The 18,929-nt window shown below is 35.7% G+C and overlaps 3 protein-coding genes across 3 annotated transcripts in view; 2 read left to right on the top strand and 1 right to left on the bottom strand.

Moving 5' to 3' along the window:
- Hwt (SH2 domain-containing adapter heavyweight) overlaps positions 1-18,929 on the bottom strand; it is a 180,880-nt gene that overhangs the window by 147,637 nt on the left and 14,314 nt on the right. The gene's annotated exons all lie outside the window — the stretch shown is intronic.
- On the top strand, positions 2,102-3,706 carry LOC143188685 (chymotrypsin-2-like). The gene is made up of 7 exons (XM_076393083.1): positions 2,102-2,153; positions 2,248-2,396; positions 2,484-2,578; positions 2,647-2,788; positions 2,964-3,077; positions 3,222-3,371; positions 3,563-3,706. Exons 1-7 carry the CDS (start codon positions 2,102-2,104, stop codon positions 3,704-3,706), a joined length of 846 nt encoding a protein of 281 aa, XP_076249198.1.
- LOC143188785 (chymotrypsin-2) lies at positions 15,980-17,908 on the top strand. The gene is made up of 7 exons (XM_076393227.1): positions 15,980-16,028; positions 16,312-16,385; positions 16,551-16,645; positions 16,732-16,873; positions 16,952-17,065; positions 17,351-17,503; positions 17,765-17,908. The coding sequence occupies exons 1-7, from the start codon at positions 15,980-15,982 to the stop codon at positions 17,906-17,908; spliced, it is 771 nt and encodes a 256-aa protein (XP_076249342.1).

The following is an 18,929-nucleotide window of genomic DNA, read 5'->3' as shown; positions in this document are numbered from 1 at the left end:
CATTTTTATCTCATACTTTCGTCTCAATGTTGCAAGAGGAAAATAATTCAAGGTAGCTCAATATTGGAACGCTTTCAGAGTCAGATCAATTACTTTTTACTTCCCAGTGTGATATCTTTCGTACGCCGTTCACGTTGCTCCTTTGAAAACTAAAAACTTCTGAGTAAACAGGACCAGCTACCCCAAGACGACCAATTTCAAGCTTTTTTGCCGGTCCACCGCGCAGCTCCTGATCGCCTTGGGCGCCACAAATCGTTCAATCGTTATCGAACCCCACAGACTTCAACATTGCCTGCCCGATTTTGATCTACCGACCACCACGCAATTTTACATTGGTTCCCTGTCCTGTTCCCTCCCTTTTGTTCCGCTTTTATTGCCACTTTTAGAAGGATTTCGATATTTCGAAGTTGCTCCTATGAATATTTCCCAATAAAGGCTATTGTTTCTTTGAATAATACCACGATAGCGGCACAATAATCACTGACGTTGATTGATGTTATTTCACCTTGATTTTACTTCAATTTGATGATATAGTATATGAAATTATAATGAAACTTTGATTGTCTGAATACGTATTATTGAATGAAGCGTTCCGTTGTCTGAATTACTGTTTCTATTAAAGTAGTAGTTTAACAATAACAACAAAATACGCAATAAGAATATAATTGGAAAAAATAAGTACGATATGAATGTTATGATAAAATAGTTAAATTCGATGACGACATTAAAAACGGGTTATCTTCTTGAAGAACACATTTTTATCTATTTTAAAGTGTTCACAGATTCAGAAATAATTTAATATCATTTAAAAAAAAAACTATATAACTAAAATACTAGCTTTAATAGTTTTTAATGATTATGTTCATATTACGATATGGGTATTGTTAAAATTGACGTAATAAAAAGCCACAAGAACATTGACGTCCTCAGGTAGAAATTTTTATACATGTAAAAATCTCTACCCTTTCTGCTATAATGAAAATCAGCTTTGAACGTAATTACTTTATTGCGGACGCAACCTTTCACTTTTTCTCTCGTAATTAAACAGCGTGAAAAATCAGTGATATATGATAATTCCCCGTCAGGGCACGTAATCGATTAAACTAAGCTAAAAGTGTCGTACACGTGCTGGTAATTTATTTCCTTCCTTTATTTCCCCTTCCTTTTTTCTAACGAGTACAGGCCTCGGGCAAAAATGAAGGAAAAAGGTGGAAGAACGTGCCCTGGTGCAAAATCCCGAACTCGTAAAGAACATCTAAAGCTGTGTTCTGTGTACCAAGCATTTCATAGCCCGCCATTGTGCTACTAACATCGCTAATAAATTTATTAAGAAAGAAACGTAAGCCTATTGACTAAGAAAATATTTTGTTAACAAACAATGTTCAACGAAGTACTTTTAAATTATTTCTGTGAATTTAACGATAAACATACTTTTGATTGAATAGGATATAATCATAATTGTAATCTAGTTTTCAAGTTTTTATCTTTTTATTATATATGTAGATATAATTTCATAGATAATTGTGTGTTTCGAAGATAAAATGATGAACCAATATTAATCATTTGATAAGGACATGATTGTCCAGTGACACCTTTATTGTGTCGTAGCTGTTCTTCCATTTGGCAACTGGCCAATTGATAATGCTTTCGCATTACGAAACGAGTTTACTGTCTCCTCATGTTTGCAATGGTTCTTGATACATTTTTATTGTGAGTATAGAAATATTATAATTGTACTCGCCTTAAACGGTTTGAAAAAGAATTTGTAAATCATTTAATACCATTCAATTCATTTTTTTAAAGCAATAATAAATTTGATTTTAATATGTGAAAGTTAACTAGGAATATAGTTTTTATAAAATACTGCAACATTAGTTAACCACTTCAAATATTTATTAACTTATCTGATCTTGATGAAATCTACTCGTAATTCAAATCTTTATTTACTGATATTTTACCAATTATACTGATATTATTAGATATCCACTCATTTATCTAATCTTTGGAAAATTGCGAGCAGATTGAGAATATAAATACCGACTGACAATTTAATTTCTGTAGATTTACTATTAAATTGCTCTGGTTTCAGCATCCTGATAAGATGAAGACATTGGTTGCCTTTCTACTTCCGACTACATTCGCCTTAATCCATGGCACGTATAATTATTGAAATTCTTAATAATCATTAAATTGATCAATAATTTTCGTAAAGATAATAAATTGTCTTTGATTTATTCCTAATAATAGCAGAAAGTAGTTTATATTCATCCTTAAAGACCACAAAAATTTTAATAAATAGCATTAAAGTAATTTTTGATATTACTACTTCCACAGCTGGATTGGTGCCAAGAATTATAGATGGAATAGTGGCGAAGCCAGGTGAAATTCCTTATCAAGTAGGTTCTAACATTTTCATATCGATTCGTAATTATCATCTCCTAAAATGAAAATGAAATTTTTTAATATACTGCAACTACTTTCAGGTCGCTTTGCAAGATATAGGTAGTGGACTTCATTTCTGTGGTGGATCGATCCTCAGCGACTATTATGTTATAACTGCTGCTCACTGTGTAGATGGGTCGGTAAAATAAATGGAATTCAATTCAGTAGAATATTAAAATATTTACATCGTAATATCGTTTTCAGAAAATCACCAAAGAACATCAAAGTTATTGCTGGTACAGTGGATCTATTGAAGAAAGGATCAGAACACTATGCAAAGGAGATCTACATGCACACAAAATATAATAGCAGTGATTCGTGGGTGAACGATATCGCTTTGATCAAGGTACATATTTCTAAACGCAATAAAGTAATTACAATTATATGTCTAGCACTATTTCCAATTTTTCCAAATGAGATCATTTTAACTAAACATGAAAGTAGAGAGATTACCCAAGGTGGTACCTTCTAACGATTCTGCATATTAGTTACAGTAACTAATGACACGAAATTTCCCACAGGTGGATACTCGTTTCGTAAAATCTGCTCTGATATCTTTCGTCCCACTACCTGAGCCTGGAGAAGTCGTTAAAGCCAACGACCCAGCCATAGTCTCTGGATTTGGTAGACTTGCGGTAAATATCATATGGTATCTACTTCGCTTAGCTTAAAACGACAAACTGAAATAGTCTACAAAATAGAATTAGACCGTCAAGTGAAATACTAACAAATTACTTTCAAAAATTTCAAGAAACTGTAATTTTATTATAATATTGCAGTACCAAGGGGAAAGGACGAATCTCTTACACTGGGTGAACATTACAATTGCGAACCAAGACTACTGTAGAGAAGTGTACAGCCAGACGAAAAATATCTACGGCACACATGTGTGTGCGTATGATCCCACTGCTGTTAGAGGCCATTGCAAGGTAACATTTGTTTTAAATATTCCTCAGAAAAAAGCAGTGATATTTTTGTAATTTCAAAATATGAAATGCCCCTTAAACCAAATAAATAAGTAAGCTGTTTTTAATTCAAATCTAAACTTGGAGCTACATATTTTTGAGCCACGTTTAATTTAGGAAGAACGTCTCTGATGGAACTGTATTTTGTTATTTAGGGTGATTCTGGTGGTCCTTTGATGGTGAGAGGAAAACTAGCTGGACTCGTATCCTGGTCGAAAAACTGTGCCGATAAAGTATATCCTTCAGTGTATACACGTGTCAGCTCGTATCTTGATTGGATTAAGGAACATGCAATATAATAAAACGTGATGTACCAGCCATACATGTATGAAAATAACGCGTAAAAACAATCTCACAATCGATCGATTTCACGAAAACAAACATGTTATTTTGTGTGACCATAATAGAATGATCAGAGTGTATATTAACTATTGATTAACACATATTCACCATCATCTGTTTTTAATCATACCTTTCACGAATATAGGTATTTCAAAAACACTTATTTTCATCTTTCGACATTAAATTTCATCTCTGCCATTCAAAATATATAATAAATATTAAACAGTAAATTCTTCAGCAAGCGTGACACTTTTGTTCAAATTTAATTTGCGTCAAGTTAAAAATATTTGAAAGCCATAAAAGTCGCGAAATTTACTATTACACAGTTTTTCTCGTTTCTTTGAAGAAAACGCTTGCCATGACCCATTAAATTGATTTCACGAGTCGCTAATGGACCGCGACACACAGTTTAAAAAACGTTGTTATGAAACACACTCATCACGATTCACTGAACTTTGAAGAGCTCCGAAAGTCGAGACTTCTATCGTGAAACAAAAGTGATCGTGGTTAGCAGCTTATAGTTCGGTGCTCCTTTTTCTATCAACTACCGATAGAAAGATACTCTGCGCAATTGGACTTCCAGATGAATTGAACTACTCGATTGTGTTTCGATTGCAAAACGAAACGCGATCTGGACCAAAGCGTTGAAACGGTAGAATTGAACCATTCGAGTGAAAACCTTTGCAGCAAGACTTCCGGACAAATACGTGCATCCCTGGACCATAGTCCGATTGAAAGATTATCCAACATGAAAGATAGCTTTTATACGCTTTTGTCTACATTCGATCGATAGGCAGAAATCTTACGAAAAGACTTTTGAATCCGTATACTTGTTTTACAAAACGCCTATGTGTTATGGGTACAATATTATAAAAAGTAGAGATAATGCATTTTATTCTGACTTAGCATGCACCTAGGCAGAGAAAAAAATGATTGTTACTTCGATATTTGTGATGAAAATTCAAGAACTTGAGAGCTTGAAAATTTGAAAATCTGAGAATTCGCAAATTTAAAAATTTGAAAATTCGAAAATTTGAAAATTTGAAAATTCGAAAATTTGAAAATTTGAGGATTCGAAAACCTGGAAATTCCAAGATACAAAAATTTGAAAATCTAAGAATTCAAAAATTTGAAAGTCTAAGAACGTACAAATCTGGAAATTTGAACATTTCAATATTTAAGAAGTTGAAAACTAAAAATTCTGAAAATTTAAAAAGTTCAAAACTTAGTCTCCCACTAATTCTATCCTAACTCAAAACTATTATAACACTAATCCAGTTAACGATACATATTAAGGTGCCACGTTAAAATAATCCTTAAGCAATGAATAGTACTAAATCAACTCCGTAACGTATGAAAGCCGCACAAAAGGCTGGCATAAGCTCACACGAAGGAACATTGACTTGTGAACCTTGCTGCTTCGCGCGAACGCGTAAAAACAATACGGCCTACCTCGCATGTTCTTGCGCTTTACGACAGTTTAAAGGGCATAATAAAATCGTCAGCATTCCTTCCTCGGCGTTCACGAAGGTTTTCTCCTAAGAAGCTAAATCAAGAGCACAATTTCGTATACCGACGTCACCACCTACGTCTCTGATTCGAAATTCAAATCACGACAGCATAAAATTGCGCTCGACATTCGTTACTGCCGCAACAGGGCGACAACTTCAAGAACAGGAACTCGTAAATCACCCTCGATAAAATATGGAGAACGTTGTTCTGTTGGGAGATCAAAAGAATCTGGGAATCGAGCCTAAAGGTGCTTTATAGTAACATAAAGATGCGAGGAACGGTGAGTATTCTCGCTTTACGATGTCATTAAAAGGCTCTAAAGGGACTGGAAAATTGGCCAGTCTCGTGGCGCGTCTGCGAAACCCATTTATAACTAAGCGAATTAAATGGATTCCCCATGGCAAAAATGAATTACACTCGCTGAATAATAAAAGTGAGATCAGAAGGGAGAGGAACGTTTGCCACGACACTCGTGAACGGGAGAGAGTCATTCCACGCGCGATCGAGACGTTTGGGATATAAGAATCCGAGGAATCCGTGATTCGAAGCGACCCGACTTGTACGCGTGGGGTAGATGAATGCATTCTTAAGAGCGGTTAGTGCATTGCGAAGACTGGGCGTAACGAGGACAATCAGTCGACACTAAAAGAATTTCTAGAGCGAGGGTTTCGAAGGAGAATACACTAGAAATTGGTTGGGAATGGCCTTCCAAGTATAAAGGAAGTTATTATTCCACAGCAAAGCTGTATTATGCTGAAGGAGTTGAGGGGATTCTAGAAAGAGATTTACAGACGCCTTCTACAACTCAAGATCAGTGAAAGAGCTTGATACATATAGGCTAATGAAACATTTGCTCCTAAGTACTTTTAATAGTTCACTGTTTATTAGAGCTCCCTTATTCATGCTTCAGGTCCAGAACAGCCTCCCAAATTTTATGCAAACTTTCTCTCCGTACCTTGTACTCCTTACAATTCATTATTGTATATGGTACTGGTGTCCAAACCCTGTCGAGACAGAAGACACGTTTCATCTATTAAAAATAGGTACTCGAAAATAGCACTTTATGCACATGAGTATTAATTATTATACACTTCGCAGCGAAACCAGAGGATCACTAATTTTGGACCGAAAAATTGTCGATATTTGAGCTGCTGTAACTCTGTGAAAAATAATCGTACAGTAGCAAACTTAAATTCTTCTCAAAGGACCAAACCTGTACTTCTTCATCCCTGGATAAAATTTTCTTCAAGACGTTTTTGTATTCGGACGCGGAGCGGGAAAAGTATCTACAAAATATCTAAAAAAGTATCTTTCTGAAAATATGGCCCTGCTATACATTAATTTTAATACTGACACTCAAAACCTAGGAGAGGCAGTAGTATCTAGACGAGCCACAAGCAACTTGCAAGCCACGATTTGGCCATCGTTAATATATGCATTGAGCATTAAATTGGATCGAATGTTTCAATCGTCCACTTCTTAAATTCCACAAAACGCAACTCCCAAAGCTTTTTATCACTTTGCCATGCACTTTCCAATTCTATTACCTCCAAGTTTGGAAAGAGAGAGGGAACTTCAAATCTGATATTACGAACGAATTTATTCTTGATGCTACGACTTCTCTTACGCAAGCGACCACCTACAAACTTCTTCCATATACCAATTAGAAGTTTCTTTCACAAAATAAGCACTCCAAATACCGTTTATTTGCCAGGAAAAAAAGTAAAGTAGGAAAGAAGTAGGGGAGACGATAGAGAGTGCAACAGGCAACCAGTTGCAAGCAGTAACCAGTGTTTTTCTAGTGTAAATTCGGGCAGTTTGTTCAGAACGTAGTACGACAGTAATCCTAAGCTAAGCAGTTACGTGATTTTCCCTAGTTCACTTTCGACTAGGAACTCCTACCAAGCCCAGCGGCACTCTCTAGAGAGTAATACCTAATTATTAACTCACAGCATGCATGAGAGACTTACTTCTCCTCATATTTATAAACTCTCGATTTAACTGTAACTGCGTTAGATGCAAGAAACATAGATCCACATGTTTATTCGACCATACGAGGATCTCCACTGCGAAAGAGTGTATTGACTTTCAATTTGTTTCAACCTCGAAGCAAGAACACCACTTTTACTAATCAGCAGGTAGTGTAGGTACATTTTACAATAAAACTATGTTGATATTGCTCTACGTCGATCAGAGAATACTACCATCGATTGATCAATATCTTTCCATTCAAATTTACATATAAAGAGATTTAAGACAGAAACGACACACGCTTTTTTAGAATAGAACCTCAAAAGCTCTCGAGATTTCCAATATGTGAAAGTATATAAAGTTCCGAAGGGACTACAAACTCTCTGAAGAATGATGGTTCCGTCTATTGACTTATAGGAACTGCTTCCGTGTATATGCTTATCAAAGGATCTTCCAATTTTCTGCCTTTGTAGTACAGTGAGAAGAAAATTATTTTGCTTATTGAATATTTACGATCAAAGATCGTACTGAATACTCTGTACCAGGGTAATTGTAATAGAGAACAAGTGTCGATGAAAGAGTTCTTCTCCTTAATAGATTTCCAGTATTTGTGTCGAGTAAAAATGGACCTGTTTCAGGAAAAAATCTTTGCACCGTCGTCAGTATCGGTGAGAGCTCAGAAGTTGTTGGACCTACGCCAACATCAGGGCCGATGCACTTTCGCATCTGTCCCAGCATATCGATCGGTTGGTCATCCCATCAACGAACCCTCCAAGGTAATGTTAATGGTCTATTGCTTACAAGCATTTTATTGAACTTTCACCTTGCAATTACTGCTGATCGCTCGTTACACTTCCATTAGTGTGCATTTTGCACGTACATGGAAAACGGCAGACGGTATTCATTATTCAACGATTTCTACGGCCATTTGGGTAAATAGTCTTCTACGTAAATTCCAGTTAAAATATAATTACAGATTGTAAGTATTATTTTATTAATTAACTTGTTAAATGTTAAAAACAGAATATCTTGTAATAATAATATTATTCCAAATTCAAATTATTGCAAGTTGTATACAAATATCTGGATATTTGAAAGTAGTACATATTAAAAATGTTTATCAGTTTATGCGTGCAATTATTCATAACGATATACATAACATCAACTATTGCTACTGTCGTTATTTTATCACAAATAGATTTCTATGAAATAAGGTTGATTGATTGTCTGAATGACTAATCATAATCATTACCTGTTTTTGGTAAGTATAACCTAGGGAAACCCCAGAATCCTCTATACACTCTAGTCGTCAAGACAGAAGGATCCCAGGTCACGGGTCACGGGTCACGGGTCACGGGTCAGGGGTAAAAGATCGTCTCACAGAACTCCTGTAAGTTTCTCTCCTTCTTCCCTTCTCCCTAGTACGTACGACTAGTGTTCAAATTGAGAATTACTCCACATCCTTAGACCCCCTCTTTCCTCTCCTAGTCTCTAATACACTCCTAGTATTTCCCCTTTCCTGTACCTTAATCCTGTTTTCTTAACCCTACTATCTTCTTCTAATTTCAAATCTCTTCTGGTATTAACAATTTAGTCTCTACTAAATATTCGAGTATACTTCAGATATGGATACATATCCATATTATCTTTTTTGAAGAAGAATTCTTAAACGCTCTCTTTATAATCACACTGGACGGTTGAAATAGCCTTCTTAATACATACTTCATGATTTTTTTAACTATTGTTTCCTCAGATTCCATAAATTCTACTAAAGACATGAAAATATTAAATAAACCATTAAACAGTGCAAACATCTGTTCTGAATTACGTAACTAAATTAATTGTGACGATGAAAATTATGAACAATTGTTTGCATACTTCATACAACTCCTGTAACTTAACATCCATATATTCCATATACTCTCGTGTGATACAGCCATTAAATTTCAGCATAGTTCGCTCGGCTCTCCAGGCTGGGAAACTTTAGCTGGCCCGGGGGCACTTCCTGGACTTATGAAACCTGCATACAACCTGTACGAAAGTGGCGAAGGATGTTTTGTGTTCCAAACTTTTCTATGAAGAATTTTGTAAGGAGAAAAGGATATCTGGCGAGTTCCCGAAAATTTCGTGCGTTTCGAAACTCATTAGTTTCAGGAAACGAACACCGGGGCTGCGCAAAAAAGTCAACGTCTCCGTGGCCGTGTGAAATAGCCCTTGAATGCCTCTCGCCGGAAGAAAATCGACGTGAAACGGTTCAGGAAAGTGCAGAAAAAGAATAGGAACGTTCACGGACAATTCATTGGTTGGCTTGCACAGAAACGGTTGCCTATGCCATTATCAGCACGTATGAGGGCCTCGAAGTACCTGGATCACCGCCAATTCCACCACAAATGCACTCCGCGAGGACTGTCCTTTGCGATTTGTCATCCTATCACTCGAATCCAATTCAATCCATTACACTTGGGTATTAGAGAAATTGCCTTACGCGTGTGCTACCCCTTAGACTTCTCTTATGCAAATTATTTCGCGAAATAACATGAAACGTAATATACGCAACCGCAACGACGAGAAGTCCATACGAAATGAACATAAACAAGAACGAAATTTTATTTCGCAAACATAATAATTCGTGAGACATTTGGCTAAACGGAGAGAAATCTCTTCTGCAATCTTGCGCGTCCCGTAAAATGTTTATGGATCTTCAGGCTGCGCTGCATAAACCTCAGACAAGTTCTAAGTCTACAAATGTATTCCCTTGTTATTTAAATATCTCTCGTTAGAATAATACTCAGTTTAACATATTCTGTTACTATTCCCTACGATAAGAGGATACGAAAATGGTTTATGAAATTGTGCTACTTTGAAGGAATTAGATGAAATGTTCCTACGTTCTGCTATCGAAACTAAATTTGTACAAATATTACAAGTCAGGTTTCAAACATCAATTGTCCGTTCAAATCTGTAAATATGCAGGTATATCTATTATCAATATTTGTGATTCACCTGTGACATTTACTGCGACAACTAATCGCTTCAGCAAACATCGTCGTAACGCGCAGTATTTTTTGGTATTTGCACGTGTAAGAACGAATAAATATTTCCACGCGAACGTAAACCGATATACGGGAAACTTTAGTATATATTTCACATCGGAGTGTCAGTCCAGAGTGTGTTGCTGGATCTCGTTGCGTTTTCATGAAATTTTCACATGCAATGTTAAATACAAACTGCCTTTTATAATGGATTCCAACTTGTACGGAGACAGCTTAATGTACACTACGTTCTTTTTTTTTGAATGGTTATAAAAGTAGAAAATGTGCAATATACTATGCAATTTTCTATGACACAGAAGATACGAAGCGCAGAGATACAATTTTTAAAGAATCCTCTGAATTATCTAGTCAAACTTCTTTTGTTCATAACACAGAATTACAAAATTCTCTGCGAGTATAAAAGCAGTGAGTATAAAGTACAGACATGTTAACTTTAAGGCATTATTATTGCAAAATGAAGACAGATCAGACACTATGTCATAAAACATTTCGTGCTTCAATTGTCTTCAATTTAAAAAATACACATAAATTTCATTAAAATAAACGAATTTCAGAAGTAATGTTTCCATGTCACAGCCTAAAGTTTACGAACAACCAGTTAATAGCAATACTGTTTCTGTCACGAACAGGTGTCGGCTGCATAAAGTAAAAATTAAAGTGATCCATTAATTCCCTTTCAATTTCCAGGAAATTGCGTTTGATGCACTCATCCGGAAGCAAACACAGTTCCGGAGAATCGAGTACTCGCCATCGCGAATCGTCCTTTGATTTTGCCTTTGTTGTTTGCACAAACCAGTCGAAATCCATCGTTCTACGGACACTTGTGACGGTCTCTACAATCGGTTAACCACTGTCGAATTCAAATATACATTCACGACAGCTCTTTCGACAAGGCTTCAATACAGTCGGTCACGTATTTATCATTCTATGTATCAGGAGATTGAATCTGTAATGGTATTGCCACTTCGGATTCATTTCATCGGTTTGCAGATCATGTTGCCACAATGTAGACAGCGAATGTAGTGTCTCAGTGTCTATCCCATAACAGAAATCGCGTACGTTGCCATATAAAAGTTCCAAACCCTTTTGAGAATTCAAAGCAACGACCCTTCTTCTTAAATAAGATAAAGTAATCATAAACAATCTTATTAACTTCAAATGTAAAGAAGTTTTGCTTTATACTCTAATTTTAATGAAAATTTGCAAACTCTTTCAAATATGAAAAACTAAGTTTAATATCGAGAAGAATATAGTATATATAGAATAAAATATTTGCGGAAGCCTCCTATTTGGAAATAATAGGTATACTAATTTTATTTACTATTTGTTTCATTATAATCCTACTAAGACAATCTCGAGTTAAGTCAGAGGACCGAAGAATCGAAGTGTGATAATCTCCTCGCAGATGCAAAATCTCGTTTAGGTAATGCAAATCAAATAAGCGCAGTACAATTTTAGTGGAGGTAAATTTCATTTAGAGAAGTTTTATCACAGAGGGCGGGAACGAACGTTACTTACGGCTGGTAAACTTTTTAAACACGGCGAAGGGCGCGCATAATGGAAAAGGACGATGAAAATTTGCGCCGCTCGTTGTGAACAACATCATTTGAGTTATTTGCAGCGGCTCGGTACAAGCAAACAACGTGGTAGAGTTTAATACTACTTTGCACTGGATAATCGTTTCACTCGGCCAACTCGAAGTCGTTTGGAATTCTGACTAATGTACACGTTTATTTCGCGTTTCGAGAATACTGGTTGGGCTTTGAATAATCGATGAAGCTTTCAGTTTCGTGACACATGTTTCTCGCGAAGGCTGAAGAAAAACTCAGAAGATCGAAGAAGTAGACACCAAGATCCGATAAAACGACTATTCGCATTAATTGAACAATGAATAAAATTTCATAGAAACTTTTGAGGATAGTAAGTGAGTTAGTATCCATAATCTCAAATTGACACGTAAAACTGTCTTGAAAAAGCATTTCTATAATTAATTTTGAAAGCTGCATATTTGAATCATGAAAAATAGAACATAAAAAAATAGAAAATTGTAATAGGAGTGCTGAATATTTATTTGAAAATTAGAAGCATGGCTTACACTCAGAACTTGGTGCATCTACAACTTTATAGATTTACTAATTATGAACATTCTAACTGTAGTCTAAAATTTATCATTATAATGTAAAAATATCCTTCAGCATTTCTTTTCACAGTTTTCTGTCAAACAGTTCTGAATACCAGAACGAAACGACAAATGAATCCGAGATTTCATTCAAAAATATAAAATAGAGAACCTCTTAAATTGTTTTCTCGTGAACAATCACTCTCAACGTAGAATCTTTCCGAACTACTATATGTCAGGTTATATTCATGACATTCCAAGAACAAGAGCGAGAGAGAGAGAGAGAAAGAGAGGACACAAGAGATCTAACTTCTGCTCTGAGTTATTGATCCATAAAGAGCTTAAGACGTACATCCACGTCAAGCGGTCGTAAATCGTAGTCTCGACCTTAATAACGCAAGAAGATTACTTTTGATATCTTCCACTGAGTCCATACATGCGTGTACCCATTCTCAGCTCCGATAAAACAGTTTCGATGAATTCGGGGTTGCTCCCAATAGCGCCATTAAATTTTTCCACCTTAGCCCAATCGTTATCCGACGCTCAAGAGCGAGCGAGAACGTTCGACGAGGGATTCGAGGCTGTTCACGTCGAATGGACCGATTTTCTGCCTTCATCCGATCCTCCCGCGAAACTTTAAGGTAAACGAACACTTAACGCGATCAATCTAAATACAATTATGGCCCCGCCGACGCTAGATTTAGGAAGGATAATGCAGCCAGCGGAAAAAGGACAGAAGGTCAGGTGGTGGTGTAAGGATCAATACGCCATCCTCCCGAGAGCTTCACGTGTTGCTCCCGTTTCCGGTGCCACCCGGCGAACTGGGGAGCATCGATCGCGCCGTCCGTGATAATCGATAATTACCCAATTCACGCGACCGACATGGTAAAGATAACGACAAATATTTATGATAAAAGCGTACTTTTACTGGATTTGGTTTGGCAGGATCCAACTATAAATGGATACAGAAATTGGTTGGTATGGGGAACCTAATTTCCATGGACAGATATTATCCAATAAAAGATTGGAATTATTTGTTTCACGAGCTGAGGAAAGTAAAGAATTTTTTGTTAGAGAAAGGAATTCAAAAGGATTAAAGAAACTTGGTTGTACAATATAACTTTGTATGGAAAGGATGTTTCTAAAATTTCAACTAACAGTGGTCCTAATTGTAATCAGAACATGTTTTTTGGATTCGTTAATTTAGTAAGGTAACAGCTGATGTTAATAAAGAACCAAACACTGTGCTTTAATCCTGTTGGAGGATTCATGATCACTGTGAGCTTGTCAAATGGAGAAACATTTGTGAAAACTTGAACTTCCAACATCATAACATTAATGAGCAGTAAGCAAAGTAATTGGAAAAATACTTGTCCCCATTTAACAGAATATGCGTTACGGTTCCTTGTCGAGTGGTATCGCCTTATAACGCAGCCAAGGAGTTCAGAGACCTGCCCTTAAGAAACCACGTCTCCCTGAAACGACACTCCTTCTCGTTCTGGTTTCCATGAAAATCCAAGCTTTCTGCCAAGGGAAGAAAACTGCACTCTCGAATAATTCACACGAACACTCCACTTGAGAGTCCTCGTTTTCCTCGGACAACCTTTGAATCGTTCATTCCGTCTGCGCTTTTGTAGAAATCGATATTTTAAGAGCTGATACTTCGAACGATTCAAAGGTTACGATGAAAGGGGGAAAAGAGGGAAAAGGAAGAACGTTGGATCGAAGAGATGATTGGTAACGAGGGTTGCGTTGTACTTTAAGAAAATACAAGGTACTGAACGAGGAAAAATAAGGTCTGAGGGTAGAATCATAAAAAAGTTATTACAAAACGTCGTGTGATTATGAGAGTCTAATGAATACAACTTCAATAGTGACGATTCATGAATGAGAAGATATACCATCGAATTTAGAATCATGAAAGCGATTATCTGATTTCATTCTAAAAATATAGATTGGAATGAAAGCGTAAGTATACGCAACGTGTTACTTATCACTGTACTGCGTTTATCAGCAATTCATGCTGTCTACCTGAGAGCTTAGGCTACTACGCAACATGGTAAGTACTTATATCTGAAAGATATCAATCCACATTCTGTTCGAAATTTATTTTAAGTAAGTACATAATATTAAGGTTGATGTTTTTGGAATGTAAATGTAGAAGTACCGAAGAAAGAAAAATATGATGCACCTATGCAAGCTATCGATGCTTCTGGTATTTGCATAATATTTGTTTAAATATTTAAGACATTCAGGTACATTATAAAAATTTAATGTATCGATTTTCAATAGCCTCGATAACACATTTACAAAGAGAAGAATTGTTAATGAAAAAATGTCAATCAAGATTATATTTTTCAAAGATAGGAAAAAGCAACAGTAACAAGTTTTATTGTTAAACAGAGTGAATAAGCAGTTTCACATGTTTCTTGACGCATACTTCAAATGTATCAATAATCATACATCGGCACTGATTTGAAATTGATAACTTTGAAATCAGATTTTACGTTCGTTGTACAATCTCTGATATCCCAGACAGAATGATTTTATCTATTTACTTCAAGATTTGATTTAACGTTTCCTATTAAAACGCTTAACAGATGATTGATGACAATTCAAAATTTTTCGATTGCAATTTATTGCGTTGATACAGAATATCTACGTCATGTTCCGTATATTCTTTTTACGAGTATTATAGTACATACAATGTAGAAGAATAATAAAATGTAATTAAAAAATCAAATAAAAAAATATTGAAGTGATCTATTGAGAGTGTGTCCATAAACTAGGTTCATCAATAGCTTAAATGATTGACGATTCAGATAAATCATTTTTCAGTAAAACCACAATCACTACTCCAAAACGTCTCGTATCGTATCAATATTGACTCGATACACCAAACACGAACGAAACCTCACGAGTTCAATTGCTAAATAATAAATAAGTTTACTGTAAATAAAGATTGATACACTCCTAAACTACGCGAGAAAACAGTGCAACAGAATATATATTTTAGTATCTCACAACACTGTAGACAATAAAGCAATCTATGTCCACGATGACACTATCTATGGAATGTATTTAATACATACTCTTCATAGATAAGGATAAATAGAAAAATTATAATATATAAAAATCACAGAATGATACCTAATCTAATAATAATAAAATTTAAAAAGAATGTTAAAGAATTCAAACTCAAGTCGAAGTGAACTGAAACACAAATTATCGAACACTGAAGACTATCAGTCATAGGTAAACACAATCTACGAAATAGGAGCAGCACGTGATCAGCCCCAAAATTCCATATAAATACTGACAGAAGACAAGAGAGTCTGCGTTCTTCAAGTTATCACCGAACGTCGGAAGTGTTATCAGAAAATAATTAATCATAGTGATCTAAATCAATCACGAAATTGACGTGTTGATATGGCACGGATTGCAGATTTATCTAATCTCTGGAGTGGGAGAGAAATCAAACCCTTTTGCAGTTTTGAAAGACTCTATCGGGGTATATATAAAATATGTGTCTACAAGATTTCGACGCAGTCTACAGCCACGGAACACACGAAAACATGTACCTGGCAACTTTGTCCGTTCTCGCTCTTCTTTCCCTCGTTAACGGTGAGTAATTACAATTTTCAATTAATTCATTCTTACACTGTCGAATATACACCTACTCCAATTAAACAATTCTAAGAATTTGTTCAAAATATTTTACTAGTTTACTCCATTTACTGAATCCTTTGAACCTGTTACAATTAGTTAACTCAATAAAGTGCAATGTACATTAACGATTTCTGCCATTAAATACAACTAATAAGTAGAGTAATCATATGCATAATCAGCAGTGGTTTATTCACAATCACTACGTACTAATTACTGTATACTATTCCTGTTTAAACAGGTGGGTTACTACCGAATTACGATCCACGTATCGTGAATGGGGAAGATGCCAAAGTTGGAGAGATCCCCTACCAGGTGAGTTACTATAATAACGCTAGAATGCCTCTCTGCAAAGATTTCCATCGAAATAATAATCACGTTAGAATCTCCTCAAGATCTTCATCCTAAATGCTTACTTGGAATAAATATACGGCTTCTTTAACATTATGAAATTACTAAGATACCTTCTCCTCTTCGCAGGTATCCCTTCAAAACAGGGACAGCTCGTTCCACTTTTGCGGTGGATCGGTTCTGAATGCAAACTACGTTATCACTGCCGCTCACTGCGTCTTTGGGTAAATATTCGAGACATTTACATGAGAGTCCTTCCCATTAATTCCGCTAAAAATCGTTGCATCACGGAACCGTTCGTTTTTTACAGCAAAAAACCGAACCAGATCAAAGTTGTCGCTGGTACAATAAATCTAACGCAACCAAACTCTGTGCACAATGTTCAGACCATCATCGTGCACGAGAAATACAACGCGGCCGACTCTTGGAAGAATGACATAGCCCTGCTTAAGGTGATTGAACAGAATTTACTAAGAGTTATCTAATAATGGTTTGAGCAATTATTTTATATTTTATTTTTAACGTTGCAGGTCGACAAACCATTCATAAAATCGAAACAAATTGCCTACGTCACTCTTCCAGCAGCGAACGAAGATATTCACGCCAACGATGTGGCAACTGTATCTGGATGGGGCAGACTTTGGGTGAGTTTAAGAGCAAGTCTTAGTTACTTAAATGTATTTATAAAATATTAAGTTTGCCGGAAAGTTCTGTCGTTTCTAGCGAATCTTCTTCAACTTATAATATATTTACCCCTTTTCTTAACTTGATATAGTAATCGTTTTAAAATGACAAAAAATGGGAGATTTCAAACAGTCTCAATTGAACTCAAAAGAAGAGAACTTTGTGAATAACTCAATAATATTATGCAAGTGTCCACAATCTTTTGTCTCGGTTATTAATTACGCGTGTTCTTCCATTCATTATAGCAAGGTGGTCCAACGACCGTTAGTTTGCAACGTGTAAATATTTTGATCGCTGACCAAGCATACTGCAAGTACATGTACGAGAACCAGCACTACAACATCTACGACTCCCACGTTTGTGCATACGACCCAACTGCTGAAAAGGGATCCTGCCACGTAAGTTATAGCCGGCCATGTTTATTGTTTCTTGTATATTCGCATATAGTAGAAGTTGTTGCAATAGCACTTGAGTTACATGTTTCACTTTCTTATTTGCAAGCCAAACCGAGTGTAACGTCCGATTTTACAGACAGAATATTTCCCTGTTTTTTATATTTATCTTTTTGTTTGCAGTTCCACTTCTCTTATAATTAATAAGAAGCTCTTTGTAGGACTAGTTGAATTTTTCGTTAAAAGTGAAATTTTATCTTATTGCAGGGTGACTCTGGTGGCCCATTGACTGTCAGAGGAAAACTTGTTGGTCTCGTTTCTTGGGCCATGGGCTGTGCTCTTACCGATTACCCCACTGTCTATACTCGAGTATCATCTCAACTTGACTGGATAAAAGCAAACGCTGTGTGATTGGGACAATTGAAACGTATTTGTTTCATGAAAATGACGTTTATACTATGAAAAAGTAACCGTTTACAGAAAATTGTGTTTTGTATATTTATTATTTGAATAAATCGTTTATTATATACTACGTCTCTCATTTCTGATGTTGCGATAAGGAAGTAAGATAACTAAAATTTTATGACGAAATCGTCAGTTCAATCAAAGAAGATAAATGCACCTACGTCATCATTGGTAAAAGTGGCTGGTCAATTATATCTAATTATTGATCAATAATTCGCTATTTATAGTCGTATTATTCACGCTGAATGAAGTCGTGTATGATGTTAATTTCCAATTTTTGCTGATTACAATTAAAATTTTTTTTAATACTTGCTTACATTACTTCACCAATTATTTTTCCCATGAGAACATTAACGGATGATACAAAATCAATTTGTTGATACACTTCGTCTAATTTAATAAAGCAATCAAATCCCTGTAGAAATATTAATAGTGATTGTGTGTACAATATTTGTACAGAAAGTTCCCATGAATTGCTGCAAACAGTCGTTAATGTTCGACCCACGCACACAATTTAACTACATATGGAACTTCAACAAATTTTTCTGTCTCTGTAGCTTTTAGCATGGAAAAATCAAGTTTCACGCTGAAAAGAACGACACGTAGCGTTGCGCCGTATATGTATAGAATATTTTCATCGACGAGAATTTTACAAAGGCAAAATTTAAATTCACGTTAGAGCGGACAAAAATGAATACATTCCCACGTGATTCACTCTGAATATCTTGATTTCCATCAAAGATTTTCATCGAAATTCATTGCCGCGAATATTAAACGAACAATCAGTCTTCAGAAATACTTATTTTAATTACTTTATAAAATACGATTAATAAAGAACATCCCTAAGCTCTCGACGCCCCAAAACAACTCCATTATTCCGAAAAATTAAAATTCAACACATTCAAATATAACTACCTCTCTAGTTTCTGCTAGTCCATCAACTCTGTCATCATTAAATAGCAATCAA

This window comes from Calliopsis andreniformis, chromosome 3 (assembly GCF_051401765.1).
Source record: "Calliopsis andreniformis isolate RMS-2024a chromosome 3, iyCalAndr_principal, whole genome shotgun sequence".
NCBI lineage: Eukaryota > Metazoa > Arthropoda > Insecta > Hymenoptera > Andrenidae > Calliopsis > Calliopsis andreniformis.
Note: the sequence above shows the minus strand (reverse complement) of the source record. Positions and strands in the feature narration are given on the sequence as shown.

Coding starts and splice junctions, on each gene's coding strand:
- LOC143188685 (XM_076393083.1), top strand. CDS start 2,102: ATGAAGACATTGGTTGCCTTTCTACTTCCGACTACATTCGCCTTAATC. Junction 3,078..3,221: donor CTGGATTTGGTAGACTTGCG/GTAAATATCATA, acceptor ATAATATTGCAG/TACCAAGGGGAAAGGACGAA. Junction 3,372..3,562: donor CTGTTAGAGGCCATTGCAAG/GTAACATTTGTT, acceptor TTTGTTATTTAG/GGTGATTCTGGTGGTCCTTT.
- LOC143188785 (XM_076393227.1), top strand. CDS start 15,980: ATGTACCTGGCAACTTTGTCCGTTCTCGCTCTTCTTTCCCTCGTTAAC. Junction 16,029..16,311: donor TCTTCTTTCCCTCGTTAACG/GTGAGTAATTAC, acceptor CTGTTTAAACAG/GTGGGTTACTACCGAATTAC. Junction 16,874..16,951: donor ATGACATAGCCCTGCTTAAG/GTGATTGAACAG, acceptor TTAACGTTGCAG/GTCGACAAACCATTCATAAA.